This window comes from Dysidea avara, chromosome 3 (genome assembly GCF_963678975.1).
Source record: "Dysidea avara chromosome 3, odDysAvar1.4, whole genome shotgun sequence".
NCBI classification, from domain to species: Eukaryota; Metazoa; Porifera; class Demospongiae; order Dictyoceratida; family Dysideidae; genus Dysidea; species Dysidea avara.
The window spans coordinates 4,441,114-4,460,135 of NC_089274.1; the positions used below are offsets into that span (position 1 = coordinate 4,441,114).

Consider the following 19,022-nt stretch of genomic DNA (forward strand, 5'->3'; position numbering starts at 1 on the left):
GAGACAAAGGAGGATACAGGTAAGTCCATGAAACATGTGTTGTATGTACTGCAGTATGCCAAAATGCACCTGTCAGGCTGAAGCGATGAAAAAATCAAGCCTGCGTCTTAGCCATTATCAACTTATGCTTGTCTGAAGGCATTAGTCAGTCAGCCAGCCAGCCAGCCAGCTAGTCAGTCAGTCAGTCAGTCAGTCAGTCAGTCAGTCAGTCAGTCAGTCAGTCAGTCAGTCAGTCAGTCAGTCAGTCAGTCAGTCAGTCAGTCAGTCAGTCAGTCAGTCAGTCAGTCAGTCAGTCAGTCAGTCAGTCAGTCAGTCAGTCAGTCAGTCAGTCAGTCAGTCAGTCAGTCAGTCAGTCAGTCAGTCAGTCAGTCAGTCAGTCAGTCAGTCAGCCAGCCAGCCAGCCAGTCAGTTAGGTAGTAGAAAATTCCACTAAATAATTTTTTTTTACAATTTTGTAGCAATTTTTTGGAAGCTAAGAGTTGTATACCTATGCTTTTAGCAATACATATAATTTTAAACCGTGTAAAATAATGCCTCAGGGAAAAAGATGAAAGTGATAATTAATGGCTGCAAGGCCACAAATTTGCAATGGCATTATATTAAAATATAGGAATATTTATTTGGAAAGTTTCATAATTTTATCAGAAATAACAGATTGTTCGTACTATGGCGCTCTACTACCTCCATTCTTTGGCCTGCTCTATTGCCTCAGCTTTATCCCATTCATTTTTCAACTCATACTGAAATACTATAGGTTACCAGGGATGTACTGAAGGCCTATACAGCAGGTAGCAAGAATCATGATATTGAAACTTTGTCGAATGCAGAAAAAATCCCAAGCAGCAAACTTGATCTCCAAACAATGTGCAATCTAATAACAAGTGCCTACTTATGTAATATTTACCATCATTGCTTCTTGGTATCCTTGTTGTGTTAACCATCATATTAAATATCCATTGAATGTCAAGAAAGTAGTACATTTCAACAGCAGGATCTTTGAAGTGTAGTAATCCTCCTATTATATTTTATTAATTAATAAACACACATACACATACACAGACTTTGACAATGCAGAAACTCCACAGCTGAAGCAAGCTCTTCTTCATCTTGCAGCAGTAAAAAGAAAGATTTGCTAAAGTACACACATGATTAAAGCAGAGGTACACAATGCTTAAAGAAACTCACCAGAACTCGTCTTTATTCATAATAGGGGCCACTTGGTTTTGTTTCATTTCTAATGCTTTGTCATGAATTTCCTTTTGTAAATGTAAGTATGATTTCGGTATCTTCTGTTGCATGAGTGCATCTGGGTCATCCACTGGTTTGTCGAACTTCAGAGTTACTAATTGACAAATTAAATTAACATTATCAGTATATATAACATACATAATGCCAACAACATTATTTATATAAATACATGTTATACTATCCATTATTTTTAATTGTGCATAATGATATAGCAACTAATATATAAGCACAAGTTTGCTTGAATTGTGGCAACATAAAATGAGCTTGTATGCAATCTGTAGTTGATTTCCATGAATGTGTTTTGCATTAATACTTTTACGTATGAAATCTGAAATTTATGTTAATAACCTTCATGAAACTGTATTAATAGTTACCATTACAATTTGTAGTGCTATTAAAGATGTGCATACTAATAACGCAGCATTCAGAGATTCACACCATGTAGGAACTTCAATATAAGCAAAAGTATTTTTGCAGTTTGTTTGAACTATATACCCACAGTTGTCCCTAGATAAAACTGACATTTTTGCTTGCCATCGATATACAAATGTGCCGCAGTGGTGTAAATCTTTTTCCTTAGTGTTTTAATACTTCCATCGGTATTGCTGATGCAACAAACATTAGTGATTGTAGGATAATAACTGGTATCAGAGTATTTCTGCCTGACATCTTGATCTATATATTCTTCCTTTAAATTGCTGACTAGATCACGATGTGTACCAACAATAATAACTGGACACTCAGGAGCGTGTACCTGTGTGTACGTATATGCAAATGCATACATATTTTAATGTATTTACAAACCTTAATATTTCTTAAGAAACTATATAATTCAGCAATTCCAAAGTCACCATCCATCAGATTGAATACAACTAAATAAACTGCTTGCTTTGCATAGAAGCAGTAGTTCAGTGTGTGACTGTGATCCTGCACAATAGACTCAAAATAATTTAATGATGGTTAGTATTCATACCTGACTGGGAAAATCCCATATTTTAAAATTCACAGCAGCAGCTGAAGGATCAGAAAGGAATTCCCAATTACAGATACAAATTTCATCCACTGTTGCTGGTGCCTTCGTTCCATCTTTACACAGCCTCCTCATCAGCGATGTTTTACCATTTCTATTACCCCCAACTATCATCAAATTGATCATTCGATATGATACTGAGCTGTATTGAGTTATTAAATTAAACTTTCCTAACTGAAATTTCTTACCTTTTAATTCTTGACTTCATAAAGGACATTAGTTTATTGGGAGATGTGTGATACTCCTTAGGTGGATCACTCAGGTTAGGAAGGTTATTCAGCACTATGCTATTAAGAGTGTCACTAAGGTAAGATAATTCCAGTGGCAAGCATTTAAGTTCAACATTTCCATTTAAGCTTAATGTTCGCAGAGATTTTTGCTTCCCTATACTAGAATCTAGTTCATTCAATCGGTTATTTGATAAATCTAATGTTTTCAAAGCAGGAAATTTTAAATCATTTTTCTCAGCTGAAAAGTTCGAATTTTCAAAAGCAATGTTACAAAGACAGTTGTCTTGAAGAAGTAAATATGTCAAATTTTCAAGGCTGGCATGATTCCTATGAATACAAGGAAAGCTATTACCAGGATCATTGATTTCAATACTTTCTATAGAGCATCCTTTAGCAGACAAATATTTCAAGCATGGCGGTAACGAAGAAATGTACAATGTAGCAATGTGGTTTCCTGAAATATCCAAATTGTACAGATAGTGAGCAAAACATGATATTTCTTTCGGAATACTAGTTAAATTGTTGTTGGATAAGTTCAGCACGGTCATTCCTTTTGAATAACCACCACTGCTAATATACCTCCTAAAGGTGGTATTGCCCTCTGCCTTGATTGCTCTATGTCCTTTGGATGTAAAAGAAATTTTCTTATCTACTTTAGGGGAACATGTAGAGTTGGGAAAACAAATTTCTTTAATTTGATTGTTGGATGCATTAAGATTTTCCAAGATTTCCAAGTTCCATATTTTCTTTGGCAAAGATTTCAACTTATTGTGAGAAACATTGACAACCTTTGCATTGAAAACACACCGTAATGCTTGTTCAAGCTCATTGTTTGAAATATTTATCTTATCTAATTCAGTACAATATTCAGCCATCTTTTCTAGTGTATCAATAGCATTGTAGTGAGCAAATAGGCACTTCAGTTTAGGCATCTTCCAAATAACAGATGGAAGATTATTTAATTTATTGTAGCTGATGTCTAAAATTTCCAATCTTTCACAATTCCAAGTGTTTCTTATAGTTGCTTCACCTACAGGGAGTCTGGTTATATTGTTATAAGACACATTCAAAACTTTTAGTTCAGGAATTTGAAATAATTCCAAAGGAAGTTCAGACAAATTGTTTTGTTGCAAATTGACTTCTGTAAAAGAGTGCAATACAATACCAGGTAAAGTGAAAAGATTCTTGCATTCTGCTGAACAAACTGTTGGATCATTTCCAACTGTTAACAACACTCTGGCCACCTCACAATATTGCAAGTATAGTGCAATTCGAATTGCTAACCCATCGCCATCTCTGGCACTAGCACTGAGCAGAATTTCTGCAATCTCAACACTCCCAATTGCTGCAGCCATAGCAAGTGGAGACATTTCTATGTTGCACAGTAGTCTGTACTTCTCAAAACTTGCACTTGTAGTAATTATAGATATTTCACCATCACTGTTTTCACATAAAGTGACATTAAGTGGGAGAGAAACAGCTGCTTTATCAAAATCATCGACTACTTCACTGAGGCGTAGTAACATTTGGGACAACAAGAAGACTGATGGATAGGCACTTGTTTCCACTGATATTGGAAACTTACTCAATAAATTTTGAACCAGTTCTATATCTTTGTGCACTATTGCACAGTGAATCACAGAGATTTGGGAAATGTTATCAGAAGTGATGGCATACATAGATGGAACACTTTGCTGCAGTTCACCAAACCGCAATGAATCAGTCATCATATCAATATGAGATATGTTACCACACTTTGTGGCAATGTACAGTGGAGAACGACCCATTGCATCAATAAACTGGATATTTGGTGTGTTTTTGTTTGACATCTCTTTAGTTATAAACGAAAGCCCTAAAAGGATAATTTCAAGAAGTTTATCAGAAGCACCAAAAGCACAAGCAGTATGGATAGGATACCATCCTCTATATGGGAGTTTATCCTTCATCAGTAACAACTCAGGAAACTTATTAATCAGTTTAACTACTATATCATAGTGATTCCCTTCACAGGCAGCATGTAGGGGAGTCTCATTTGTAGTTGTGTTAGTAAGTGGTATCTCATCAGTTTGTGATAGAAGTAAAGATACTCCATCAATCCATCCTTCTTTACAGGCTCTACAATAAACATGAAACAAATAATATTATGTCAAACACATGTAACATATCATTGCTTGTACATTCAACTCAAACTATATACTCGTTCGTTTCCTACAATCGATCATGCCCCAGGAATTTATTTATTGGTTAAAATCCAGTAGCAATAGCTCACAGTGTTTCTGCACAGCTATGACACTTATTAACAGTATAGTAGTGCTATTTAGTAGGTTTCCCTAAAATAAACAGTGCAGGCCAAACTGTTGCCATTAAAAAAACCATCCTACGTGATGAAAAACATCCTCGCGGAATGATCTTAGTAATCAAATCCAGTGGTAAAAGCAATGAAACACTTACAGGCGGTTGAATATTTATTAAAATATCGCTTAAACCTGATTGTTGGTCTGCCTGCCAGCCAGCCAGCCAACCAGCCTGCCTGCCAGACCACAGTTACAAGGCTTGAGGCCAAACGAAGCAGTGCAGTTACTATCACATGTCACAATAACAAGCTCACCTGTGGCATGTGCCTTTTCTGATTATGACGTGTGTCTACCTTCTGCATTTTGCCTTTCCTTTTATTTTTAATTACATGGTCGTCTTCATCTTCAGTCATATAAAGGCAATAATATTCCATATTGAAATTTTTCTTAGAGGAGCATATTTAGATGCCACAAAACTATTTGAAGTGCTTAAGCTACTGTTATTGAACCGATCTGGTCCCTGTTACTGGAGGGAGAACTTCAGGGTAGGCAAAGCAACATTTGATTACCTTTGTCATAATCCGCAGCCATTAATGCACAGACAAACACTAGTGGCGTGTTGCTGTACCATTGCGGGTACTAGCCACACAATATCCTCCCACCATGTTGACGACCTGAAAAACATCCGAACACTTCCAGGGTGCCGTCTACTTGCAGTAGAGCTGTAAATACCATAAAAGTAGCCTTTTGTCTTGCATTACGACATCTCCTTGATTGTGAAGAGCGGCTTCGTACTACATCCATTTTTCATGAAAGAAGTTGTGACAAAGCTGTATCATACGCGAAGGCATGTTTACTAGCACTTCGAAATATTGATTGTGGTTTTTAAAACTGTTAGGAATAGCGATTATGGGTTTCAAAGCTGTGACTAAGTCAAGTTGTTGTGTTGTGCAAACGTCTATGGTTCATTTGAATTGATCCAAACTCATTTGCACTCACGCATTCACACTGCAGTATAAACACACAGTAATAAACCACACTTAACACTTACCTAAACAGTAGTGTATTATTGCTGAGATCTGTATATCTGGGTTTATCATGAGGCAACTGACAATATAACTCTTTGAAATCATCCAAAGGTCCATGTTGCTGAACCAAGCAGTGTAAATCTAGACAATTTATGATAATTCATAATTGCATGTCTACATTTTATGATTAACATACTTTCAATTGTCTGCAAATCATCTATTGTGAATGCTACAAAATTGAAATTTTAAGTTACATTTGTAGAGTACTGTAGTTGCCTCAGTTGTTCACATATTGTATATGTAATACAGTAACATTATTGCAATTACTATCTCAAAGTAAGGAGGTGATAATTATTTACTACATACAGTGGAACCTCAGTTATCCGGACCCCACTTATCCGGATTCTCAGTTAACTGAACTACAGAAATGACTGCTCTATTAGAGTAGTGACTGTTCTATTAGGGTAGTTGAATACTACTGAAATTAAAAAAAAATGTTCTTTAAGGTTATTTATACAGTTTCAGAGATACAAACTTTTCACACTTATGGACCACCTCTGGTCCCAAGGGGTTCGGATAATTGAGGTTCCACTGTAATACCGTCCTTACTGGCACATAAATGTTCCTGAATGATTTTATGATATAATGGACTGTCCAGTGATTGGAGAATACTTAGTGGAGTTCGTCCTTTGTTGTCCTTAATGTACAAATCTCCTCCATGATTTAGTAGCAGGAACAATATTTCTTCACTGTTTTGTAATCTCAAAGAGTGATGTAAAGCAGTCTAAAGAAATTACACGACTCCAGTCAATATACACTAGCAAACTGGTATTCATGTATACTGCTGTGACACATACGTATTAATTATATACATTCTCAACACTGATAAAGTTGGCTATGAAATTTCTCTCTTAGTTAGGCATAAATGCTGAGCACATAGGAGGTGTTAGAATGATGCAACATAGGAAACGAGGTGTAGCCGAGGTTTCCATCATTCTAACACCTTCCACAGAAGCGTTTAAGCCTTGGAGATGCCAGCATTGGTGTCTAACTGCTTTCGAAAATGGTGAGCCAGCAGTGAAAAGGTAGCTATGTCTTGTGCCATTAGTGAAGAGTATACAAAAGGTTACATAGAAAACTCAAAAATTTACCTGCCTTACAGCTAGGACGACATTTTACTGGTGATACACACTGCTTGTCGACAAGTATTGCATCAGTTTGAGTAAGAGAAATATGTCAAAAATTAACCTGTATCTTACACAGACTGTAAGTTGTATATCGGTGTAGCCAGCAGATGCTCGACTAGACGAGTATCCTACTATAGCTACCCAAGGAAAGTCAAAAGTGACTACCCCAAGCGAGACTTGATGGCTTCACCATACCTTGTCTAGCAACAGTACTGTAATGGCACTTGTGTTACAGCAACACAGCCCATTTTCTAGGAAAGTAAGACACCAATACCTGCCTTGTCACTCCTGTTAACTCACTGGTATAGGTGGTGAAGAACATGCACTAGCTAGCTTAGTTGTACTATTGTTTTGTTGACAATATAGGTCTATCAGTGGTTAACAATAAATTCTTGTGTGCATATAGTGATAACTAAGTAACTAGCGTGGTTAACCACCAAGTCTCTTAGTAATAGTACCAGGAGCTGCTAAGAGACTTGTGTTGGAGTCTCTTCGTGAAAAAGAAAGCTTCTATTTTAATTGAACTTCAAAGCATTGCTAAAATACCATTTTCTAATACTCCAAAATACTGTACTAACATGCACAGTTATAAGAAAAAGTACGTACATGCATGCTATTTGGGATACAGGTCAAGGCATGACATAAAACTTTCATGGCAACTTGGTAAACTGCTTATACAAATAACTTGAAAATTGGTATGTACAAATCACATTTGGCAGTTTAAAAGATCAGAGTAACAGCTATGTCCTGTCTATGTCACCATTATCGAGTTACGCTTGTCTGAAGGCATTAGTCAGTCAGTCAGCAGAAAATTCCACTGAATAAAAAATTCCGTAGCAACCTATTTGAAGCATTAATTTTGGCCATTCCGTAAGACACCTTTGGGCTTGATTCTACCAAACTAATACTGCCAAGGCACCATGAAGCTAATATGAGGTTGATTTCTGGTCAATGTATTTTAGCGAAAAGGTGCTAACCTCCATGATCCCTAATATACAGTACTACTGTACTGTACATGAGTCAATCAGTATTGAAATCAGAAAATTAAATGCTATTAGAAAATTCTTAAAATATCGTGCAAAATACACTTACTATCAAAATCCCTGTGCTTGCTACAACTCCACCAGGCATATTAAGGAGAATTTCAGTTTCATTTTTGCGTGATGACCACACATAAACTAATAAATCCAGCAACAAGCAATCCAAAAATTAACTTGTTTGCCAAAAGAGAGGAGAAAATGTGATGCGTAAGTGCTACAAAGTGAATAGTATATGCACCGCACATCTGATGGGACACAAAAGGCACATTTTAATCCATACAATTTACTATGTGCAGTGCAAAGTAAAGTTCCCCCAATACCCCCCCCCCCCCCCCATTTGATTTGCACTTACCTGAAGGCATGACTTATCAGTAGAAAATGCACTAACATTTAATTTCCATACTCACTGTAGGCAATTTTAGCTATTTGGCTTGACTTAAGAGTTAGTGATCAACTAACACAACACAAGGATAATGATTCAATATGGCTATCTACATCTTACCATTACATAATTAGCTACATAGCTAATTAGGGAGAATGATTGTAAATATATTTGAATAATAGATACAAAAAAGTTAACAGCCTTCTCATATGAACATTTACTACAAATCACTAATTTGGAATGGACTGAGTGAGAATTTGCATATGCACACATCACACTGATTCTATATCACACACACACACACACACACACACACACACACACACACACACACACACACACACACGCACGCGCTGAGTAACCTAGAATTGCAAGCTTTGAATTTTGACCATGTGGGCCTCGTGGCGGGAGGATGGGCTACAGACAATAGCAAGGACCTGAGCTTCTTAGCTTGTTCCATCTTGATGTAAGTGGTATATGCAATGCATGAAGTGTATGTAGTGAAGCCCTGTTGCTGGGTTGCAAAGCCAACACCTCTACGGCACCCTAACCCTACACAGACACACACTGGAAGCATGGCCATCATCTCAGAAAGAGTCCTATACACTTTAGGCAGCTAAATCTCTATATTTAGCAACTACTTTTCTAGTATTGCATGATGTTTACTACTGCCATACCATGGTGAAAGTGCCCTGCATAATCTATCCAATTAATGAAATATCATGTGTGGTGCACAATTAGCAAAACATTTGACAAAACAATGAAAAAATGAAATTGGTGGTGATAAATACCATTTGGTTGTGAAATGAAGTATGCATTAACTGTCAATAAACAATTTGCTGGCTTGACAGGGTATGAGCTGCACAATAAATGCTCAATTTATATGTGGTAGTTGCCTACCAATTAGAAATTAAGAACTATGGTAAAAAGGTGATATTGAAATATTAACAATACCAATACACAGGTTTTGACAGTTACGTAGGATTTGGTCAATTGCATACTAATAGTATAGGTAACTGTGTACAATATTTTTAGCCTTACTATTGCACTTTCTTTATACATACAAAACCTAAATATTTATAAAAATACAAAATCTATTTATAGTGATATCACAGGGCGCACGTGGAGACTCAAAAAGAAACACCTAATAGAAAACACAAATTGATAGTCAGTGGTGAAATATCATCTTTTTGTGTTTACTGTATATGTTAAGATTTGAACAAAAGGGATTGGATAGAGGAGCAGGAAAAGGTATTATATCAGGAATTTGGCTATATTTTATACAACACCTTAGCCTTGGTAGCAAGTGCTCTAATGCACAAATCGTAGACTCATGGCTTCCAATTGCAAGTATTATACCTCCCAGATCCCTCGAAAACCTTCATTTAGCAACTCCAACATATTGTGTGGCTTTCCTAGCTAAGAAAGAAGTGCATGTTGTCCATATATTATGTATTGTGAATGTGACAGAGTGATTTCAATACATCAATCCAGGCGTCATATTTGGTTACACATTACTATTCACACAAGACAACATGCTTTAGTTCATTCGTTAAATTTCTGTTTGGTCTTTTGCTCTGAAATACTTGCATCCTGCTTTGCACTTATAATTTAATAGATAGGCTACATTGTCATGTTTCCCATCCCCCTAGGTGTTATAACAACAAATTTTGGTGGGAAATTATCATTTAATTACCGTATACACACCACCTCTAAGCACAAAAGGGAAAACTGCTAGGTTAAAAAATAATAGACTAGCTATATGAGTAAATTATACCCTCCCAAAAACACCTTTGCTATAAAAAAAAAGCGTGTCCAAGAAACTACAAGTATCTGTAACCCCATGTAAAACAGATAAGCTGTAGAAAAACACTCCATGAAATTAATGGGTAACTGAAAGAGCTGATATCTAGAGCGGCCAAGAATCAATAATGTTACTACAACTGACTATGATTACCAAAGAACACCTTGGCTGTAAAACACGCAAATAAAAGTAACTGGCAACCAAAACAGCTGATATCTGAAGTGGCCAAGAATAAAAGTTAAGTTGATACAACTTACTATAATTATAAACTTGCAACATCGAATCCTAATCCTTCAACTGTGTTCTATACATTCACCCTTGCTACATCCTACATTAATTCTTTGTAACTCTAATTGGCTGGTAATTTGGCCGCCTTTTTCAATAGTCAGAGTAAAGAAAAAAAGGCGGCCAAATTACCAGCCAATTAGAGTTACAAAGAATTAATTTAGGATGTAGCAAGGGTGAACGTATAGAACACAGTTGAATGATTAGGATTCGATGTTGCAAGTTTATAATTATAGTAAGTTGTATCAACTTAACTTTTATTCTTGGCCACTTCAGATATCAGCTGTTTTGGTTGCCAGTTACTTCTATTTGCATGTTTTACAGCCAAGGTGTTCTTTGGTAATCATAGTCAGTTGTAGTAACATTATTGATTCTTGGCCGCTCTAGATATCAGCTCTTTCAGTTACCCATTAATTTCATGGAGTGTTTTTCTACAGCTTATCTGTTTTACATGGGGTTACAGATACTTGCAGTTTCTTGGACGCACTTTTTTTACAACAAAGGTGTTTTTGGGGGGATATCACTAATTTTTGTCAGTTATCAAGACACACGGTAGTGTGTCGTGCGGCCCAAGAAGCCGGCGCGCAACAACCATGAGTATATTGACAGGAAAAACGAAAACACAGTTTTCGCACCTCCATAGCTCTGTGCTGCCTTGAGACGATTTTTGCTGTGGACACTCCCTCCAACTTCAGTACTCCACATTCCAAATTTGAGCGAAATCACTTCAAGCATTCCCGAGATATGCGACTTCAAAAATTGGCTTAGTTTCTTCTTATTTTTCTTCCTCTTTTTGCACACTTACAAAAACTGCTATAAAACGTGAACGCTATATCCGATTGCTTTGAAATTGGGCACACAGAAGGGGGGTATAAAGGCGCATCTCGGTACCAACTTTGGCTGGATTACGATAAACAAGCAAAGAGTTATTAGCAATTATTCACGAAAAATAACACCAATATGTTGTCACGCCTACAGGGTAAACCGCGTATGGGAAGAAGCTGAAAATCGCTGGGTGAATAGGTTAACTATTAAACCTCAAATCTTTTGTGATTTGAAAGAAATCGAGCTAAAAACCAGGAAGATACAACGAAAAAACCAACAGTATGTAACAATTATGCAATCGAGATTAGCTAATAAAAAACGACTACTTGCTACGCCTAACAGAAAAACCGCTTGGGGTAATGCTTTGAAATTCGCTGTACAGATGGAGTAATCATCTTAGAAAGGCTCTTCAATGGTGTAGAAGAATCAGACTTAAAGCCACGGAGTTACAACACGAAATCCAACTTGGTGTAGAAAGTGTGAGATCAAGATACTCTAATAGAGCAGTCATCCTAATAGAGCAGTCACCCTGAAAAGAATTCAAGAGATCAGCTAGAAACAAGTAACCCGTATAGAGATCAGCTACAAACAAATTGCCCTGTAGAGAGTTCAGCTAGAAAAAGTTTCCTCGTAGGGAGTTCAACTTTGTAGTTCAACTAGAAGAAGTCACCTTGTAGAGAGGTCAGCTACTAAGAAACTATCATGCAGAGAGTTCAGCTACAAACAAATCACCCTGTAGAAAGATCAGCTAGAAGGAGTCACCTTGTAGAGAGTTCAGTTACAAAGAAACCATCATGTAGAGAGTTCAGCTACAAACTAGTGACCTTGTAGAGACATCAGCTAAAATAAATTACCTTGTACAGAGTTCAGCTACAAAGAAACCATCATGTAGAGAGTTCAGCTGCAAACAAATCACCTGTAGAGAGTTCAGCTACAAACAAATCACCCTGTAGAGACATCAGCTAGAAGAAGTTACCTTGTAGAGAGTTCAGCTACAAACAATTCACCCTGTACAGAGATCAGTTAGAAGAAATTACCTTGTGGAGAGTTCAGCTACAAACAAATCACCCTATAGAGAAATCAGCTAGAAGAAGTCACCTAGTAGAGTGTTCAGTTACAAAGAAACCACCATGTAGAGAGTTCAGCTGCAAACAAATCACCCTGTAGAAAGATCAGCTAGAGGAAGTCACCTTGTATAGAGTTCATTTGCAAAGAAACCACCATGTAGAGAGTTCAGCTACAAAGTAACCATTATGTAGAGAGATCAACTACAAACAAGTGACCCTGTAGAGACATCAGCTAGAAGTTACCATGTAGAGAGTTCAGCTACAAAGTAACCATTATGTAGAGAGATCAACTACAAACAAGTGACCCTGTAGAGACATCAGCTAGAAGAAGTTACCTTGTAGAGAGTTCAGCTACAAACAAATCACCACATAGAGAGATCAGCTAAAAGTCACCTTGTAGAGAATTCAGTTACAAAGAAACCACCATGTAGAGAGTTCAGCTGCAAACAAATTACCTGTAGAGAGTTCAGCTAGAAAACAAATCACCCTATAGAGAGATCAGCTAGAAGAAGTCACCTTGTAGAGAGTTCAGTTACAAAGAAACCACCATGTAGAGAGTTCAGCTACAAACAAATCACCCTGTAGAAAGATCAGCTAGAGGAAGTCATCTTGTATAGAGTTCATTTACAAAGAAACCACCATGTAGAGAGTTCAGCTACAACTAGTGACCCTGTAAAGACATCAGCTAGAAGAATTTACCATGTAGAGAGTTCAGTTACAAAGAAACCACCATGTAGAGAGTTCAGCTACAAACTAGTGACCCTGTAGAGACATCAGCTAGAAGAAGTTACCATGTAGAGAGTTCAGTTACAAAGAAACCATTATGTAGAGAGCTCAACTACAAATAAGTGACCCTGTAGAGACATCAGCTAGAAGAAGTTACCTTGTAGAGAGTTCAGCTACAAAGAAATTATCATGTAGAGAGTTCAGCTGCAAACAAATTACCTGTACAGAATTCAGCTACAAACAAATCACCCTGTAGAGAGATCAGCTAGAAGAAATTACCTTGTATATAGTTCAGCTACAAAGAATTCACCCTGTACAGAGCTCAGTTAGAAGAAGTTTCCTTGTAGAGAGTTCAGCTACAAGCAAATCACTCTGTAGAAAGATCAGCTAGAAGAAGCCACCTTGTAGAGAGTTCAGCTACAAAGAAACCACCATGTGGAGAGTTCAGCTACAAACAAATCGCCCTGTAGAGAGATCAGTTACAGGAAGTTACCTTGTAGAGAGTTCAGCTACAAAGAAACTATTCTGTAAAGAGCTCAGCTGCAAACAAATCACCTATGCAGAATTCAGCTACAAATAAATCGCCCTGTAGAAAGATCAGCTAGAAGAAGTCACCTTGTAGAGAGTTCAGCTACAAAGAAACCACCATGTGGAGAGTTCAGCTACAAGCAAATCGCCCTGTAGAGAGATCAGTTAGAAGAAGTTACCTTGTAGAGAGTTCAGCTACAAAGTAACCATTATGTAGAGAGATCAACTACAAACAAGTGACCCTGTAGAGACATCAGCTAGAAGAAGTTACCTTGTAGAGAGTTCAGCTACAAACAAATCACCACATAGAGAGATCAGCTAAAAGTCACCTTGTAGAGAATTCAGTTACAAAGAAACCACCATGTAGAGAGTTCAGCTGTAAACAAATTACCTGTAGAGAGTTCAGCTAGAAAACAAATCACCCTATAGCGAGATCAGCTAGAAGAAGTCACCTTGTAGAGAGTGTTTAGTTACAAAGAAACAATCATGTAGAGAGTTCTGTATACTATTATATATATAATTTGTACATTTACTAATAAAATCAGAAATATTTAAATTATTTATCACCTGCTTCATCTTTTATTCTTCCTGTGGTAAAGAAAAAAAAGATAGGTTAAAAAGCCCCATAGCCGGCCTATGGCAGGCTTTGGGGTATACAAATACAAAAAGAAGTGAAATCTAATCCAAAATAGCCAAGCTGTAAAAAAAGGGTGCGGTCCTCAAAAAGGCTATGGTGAAAAAAAGATGTGAAATCCAAGGTGGCGGCCAAGAAATGGCTGTGATGGTAGGTTAACGGTAAAATTTTTTAATAACGACAACACCAAAATTCACCTGTTATTAAAATTTTTACCATTAACCTACCATCACAGCCATTTCTTGGCCGCCACCTTGGATTTCACATCTTTTTTTCACCATAGCCTTTTTGAGGGCCGCACCCCTTTTTTACAGCTTGGCTGTTTTGGATTAGATATAATCTACAGACCCAATGTTCAAGCCATGGGGGGTGCATGATGAATTCTGCCTTGAAGAGGTGTCGCAACCAAACAGAAATCTGCTGATAGGTGGTGAGAATATAACATACATTCCTCTAGTAGCTATTAATTTTTTATTAGGACAAGGGCCAGTGGAAATTACTGGTCATTCCAAGCAATAATGGCTGCAGTCAGGGTAACCAAAGATGTGTGTAAAGCACTTATTTGCAAAGCATGCTTTTCTAGGTGATCTTGGGGAATGCCACCATCTTGAAATAACAACTCTGAGATTGCATCTGGGATCTGAGAGTGTTTTCAGACAGAGACGTAAATATTCAGCTATATTGTTCAATGACTGTCCTATTAGAGTATTATTGCCTGACTGTTCTATTAGAGTATTTATTGCTTGACTGTTCTATTGGAGTATATCAATCATCCTGTACTTATCAATGAATAAAACCTGCTATGACCACTGCCATATAGTGCCCTGAGGATGACCTATCAACTTGGTTTGCCACTCGTAGAGCTAGATGCTTTGCTAAGGGTTATGAAAGAGATCACAAACATCATACTATTATTTTTATTTCACTACATACAAACACACGCTTACATCATATACAAGCACAAGACGCACACAAAATGTGCAAACACTATACACACATGTTCACAAACATACACCACACATTGGTTGTACTCAAGTTAATATCACATCTCTTGTGAAATGCTCTTTTAGGAGAGATGGTAGTGCCTTTACTTGGTGCTAAACATTTCTCGCAGAAAAGAAAATTATGTTGTAGATACTGTTTAGTGCTGGTTAATTACACATGTCACTCCATAGTTAAGCCATGAGGATATCCAAGCAAGTGTCTTTGGTGTTGCGACTGATGTTCCAGGTTAGTTGCATGTGTGCTTAATTTAAGGTTAAGATCAGTGCCTGCTTGTTCTTTTACAGGTCTCACTTAACCTTGTGTTGTCATGCAGAAATCTGAATATTGTGCAAGCTGTGTGGAACAACCCCAATTCATATACACAATCATTGGCAACCACGAACCACATGCATATGTACATTCAAGCAAACAGTTACAAAAGTTGAAAGCCACAACACAAGCTCATACTGGCAAACCACGAACCACATTCCAGCAATTTGTTACAAACTTTGTTGCACCATGGTATGTGCATAATGATCAATTAATGAAAGCCACAACACAAGCTCCATGGTGCATTAATGGAAATAAATAAGTTCCACCTGACTGACAACTATCACTTGACCTATTTAGGGGATATCCCTTGGAAAGACCCTGCACAGTAACACTTCAAGTGAAAAGTGAACACACTTGATACGCGATTCATATTATTATTGATGGCAGTCCATGTCTTGAGAGGGAAGTATAATATTATTAAACACTAAAATACATTAAAGTACGAGTACCGCATTGTAGAGCCATAACCAAGAACAAGTTCTACTTGACTGACAATGATCACGTGGCCTATTTAGGGGAAATCTCTTGGAAAGTCTCTGTAACACCTCAAGTGAATACACGTGATACGTGGTTTACATTAATTATTGATGGCAGTCCATGTACTGAATACTACTAAATATTTGTTATATTGTAACTGGATTTCAATGGAGCGGTGAAGCGTATTTAACTGATTTGAAACTAAGATACGTAGAGTCTACACTGCTTGAAGAAGAACGTCGAGTGGATATTAAAGAGTCGCCGGCGAGAATACTGATGCACTCAGCTCTTCGTGGAGGTTCAGTAACGAAAAGAGGAGTGGAGGTTCAGTAACGAGAGGAGTGAAAAAAAATAAGGCTAGTATACAAAGTGCCACATCTATTCACACTGATTAACCGCGTGCATGCGATTGGTTTTTAGACTGTCGGACGTCTGCACTGACTAGTGCAAGTTCACTGAGACCAAGCTGGAAACTTCTGTGATGGTACCAAGTTGAGTAGCAGCAAGTACCAATATTTTCCCACTTGAAATTATCTCATGGATGGATTGTCAACAAGGTGTATTCGTACAGACCAAACAGCTTTCAGTATTGTCATAGCATGCGGTTCTCTCAATAACAGTGGTACATACGTAAAGATCAAGGTTCGGGGGAGTAAGTTTATATAGACAGAGGAATTATATAATGTTATGTGTGCTCTTTAGTTCTCAATTGTCAAGTGTACGTGGACGATCAGGCCTGGTAAAATCTTGGCATTATATCTCCATTGGTTACAATCTTCTGAATTTCCAGGATGAGACGTACAGTTGCGATGGGACTAACTACACTGGAACCTGTCTTAGTGGCCACTTGTATAGAAAGGCCACCTCTTTAAAAAGACCAGCTTTAAATTCCCCTAGTAAGAAGTTTATACACCAATTTACCTGTCTAAAGCAGCCACCTGCCTATTAAGGCCAAGAAATCTTGGCCCGAAGGTGACCGGCTTAGACAGTTTCCACTGTATCCCATTTTATTGTCAGAATGTTGTTAATGTCACAAACAATTAATGTGATATATTTTGTTATGTAACATGTGTATTAATTAAATGACATGCATGACGAAAGCCACAATGGGAGTGACTACTTGCTGTTAGGGTGGGTAATGCTATGTAACAAGCTGGTTTGAGCACCACCAGAACACACAATACACCATGTGTGATGTGGCAACAAGAATTATGTTGGAACACCTTCTCTAGTGACGCTATGTTCTTGACGCTTTCACACTTGTTTATAAGACATCTGCCAATTATCAACGCACGCATGAGGCGTGGTACTAAAGGGAGTTTAAAGGATTTCTGCTTAAAACACCTTCCCTAGGGAACTTATGGTTCTACATGCTTTTACAACTTATTTATCAGACATTAGGGCTTGTGTCCACATCGTGTCTTTAAAAGTTATTGTTGGGATTAGAGATTTGATCGAAGAAAATACGTGTATGAACAAACTAGGATTAGATAATGTCAGTGCTAGATGGACTGTACAAACATGGGTAAGTTGACTGGTATAAGATGACACTAGGTGTAACACAAGGTTGAGAAATAAATGCAAAATATGTCTAAATACGCATTTAATACCGGTCGCAAGAAAACTACTACTACTACTACGAAAAAAGATTTTTAAATTATGTAATGCAATACAAATCTATTGAGAGATGTTGCATAATTCAGGACTAATATTGCAAAACCATCCCTACATGTAAATAACTCACAGTAGTGGCCGCGCGTTTAATTGGGCGTGCACGCTTTGTATAGTTTCTTGGCCACGCGCCTCACTACCGTGAGTCTCGATTGCACAGTAAAATAATTTTCACTACTATTTTCTGCCATAGTACTCACTATTTTTAAGCAGAGATGTTCACTACTTTCTTGTAGTGACCCTCACTATTTAGTAGTTTTATATTTTAACAGGGAGACAGCATCAGCCGAAGCCGCCTTGTACACAACATACATAGCAGCAGCACACACACATGTACAATTAACATTTAAAAAAAATTAATAATCATCTTGAAATACAAGAGATGACATACAGGCACTCACTGTAAGTAGATCTGCGACCACGGTCAAGGTCCAAGTCAAAGGTCAAAGCTACCACATTTGTGCCAAGTCAACAGTCAAGGGTAAAAATTTCGACTCGCAATTGAAAAGTACTGAAATATTGTTGCTAGGTCACTGGTCAAAGATTGAAAAGGTTCTTAGTCACAGGCCAAAGCAAATTTCTGCTGGTCACTTTGACTGCAGCCCTACAGCGTGTACCTATGTGATACCCCCTTGAAATAGTAGTGAACGTCACTACATGGTCTGATGGTCACTACAAACTAGTAGTGATTGTCATGATGGGTCACTACTTAAAAATAGTGAGTATTGTGGTAGAAACTACGCAGTGGCCTTCACTAGCTTGTTTCCACTGCATAATACAGTTAGTTAGTTCATAGATTATATATTCTATGGTTGGCTACTGTTACGTACCTGACCATCCATGTCTTTTGCATTAGGGGAACCTGGATAGTGTTTTAGATGATCATGTATCTGACACAGTGTGAACTTACCGCCTAATCTTAGGAGCTGAGTTAGCTTGCCAGTGTCAACTTGACGCTTTCCAAGGATCTCGTTGTGCACAGCAGTCGTTTTACCCACAAGCCCGAACGGCTTGTTTAGAAACCATTCTATCTCTTCAGCATCAAAACGATTAGAGAAATTAAATTCGTTGCGACGAGTGTTGAACGAATCGTAATGGGAACAATGTTCCGTGAAGGGCTGACCATCAACTGTGTTGTCAAGAGTTTTACAACTAGCAACGTCTTCCATCGAGTACGATCAATGACGAGTTAGCCTAAACGCTAATAAACACTCTTTTAAACAACCGCCACTTTAAAAAGTCGACGCCC

General features: G+C 37.6%; 1 protein-coding gene across 2 annotated transcripts in view; it reads right to left on the reverse strand.

Moving 5' to 3' along the window:
• The window catches only part of LOC136248996 (leucine-rich repeat serine/threonine-protein kinase 1-like), a 31,995-nt gene extending 12,980 nt beyond the window's left edge, over nt 1-19,015 (reverse strand). For both annotated transcript variants that reach the window (XM_066040875.1, XM_066040876.1), the window contains exons 1-12: nt 18,684-19,015; nt 18,604-18,635; nt 6,440-6,614; nt 6,027-6,059; nt 5,854-5,971; nt 2,467-4,623; nt 2,222-2,420; nt 2,053-2,175; nt 1,771-2,002; nt 1,186-1,342; nt 1,062-1,132; nt 905-1,015 (exon numbers count right to left, since the gene is read on the reverse strand). In XM_066040875.1, coding sequence (XP_065896947.1) covers nt 905-1,015; nt 1,062-1,132; nt 1,186-1,342; nt 1,771-2,002; nt 2,053-2,175; nt 2,222-2,420; nt 2,467-4,623; nt 5,854-5,971; nt 6,027-6,059; nt 6,440-6,614; nt 18,604-18,635; nt 18,684-18,942 — 3,667 coding nt within the window. In that variant the 5' untranslated portion in view covers nt 18,943-19,015. The remainder of the gene's footprint in view (nt 1-904; nt 1,016-1,061; nt 1,133-1,185; nt 1,343-1,770; nt 2,003-2,052; nt 2,176-2,221; nt 2,421-2,466; nt 4,624-5,853; nt 5,972-6,026; nt 6,060-6,439; nt 6,615-18,603; nt 18,636-18,683) is intronic.
• Between the last annotated feature and the right edge of the window lie 7 nt (nt 19,016-19,022).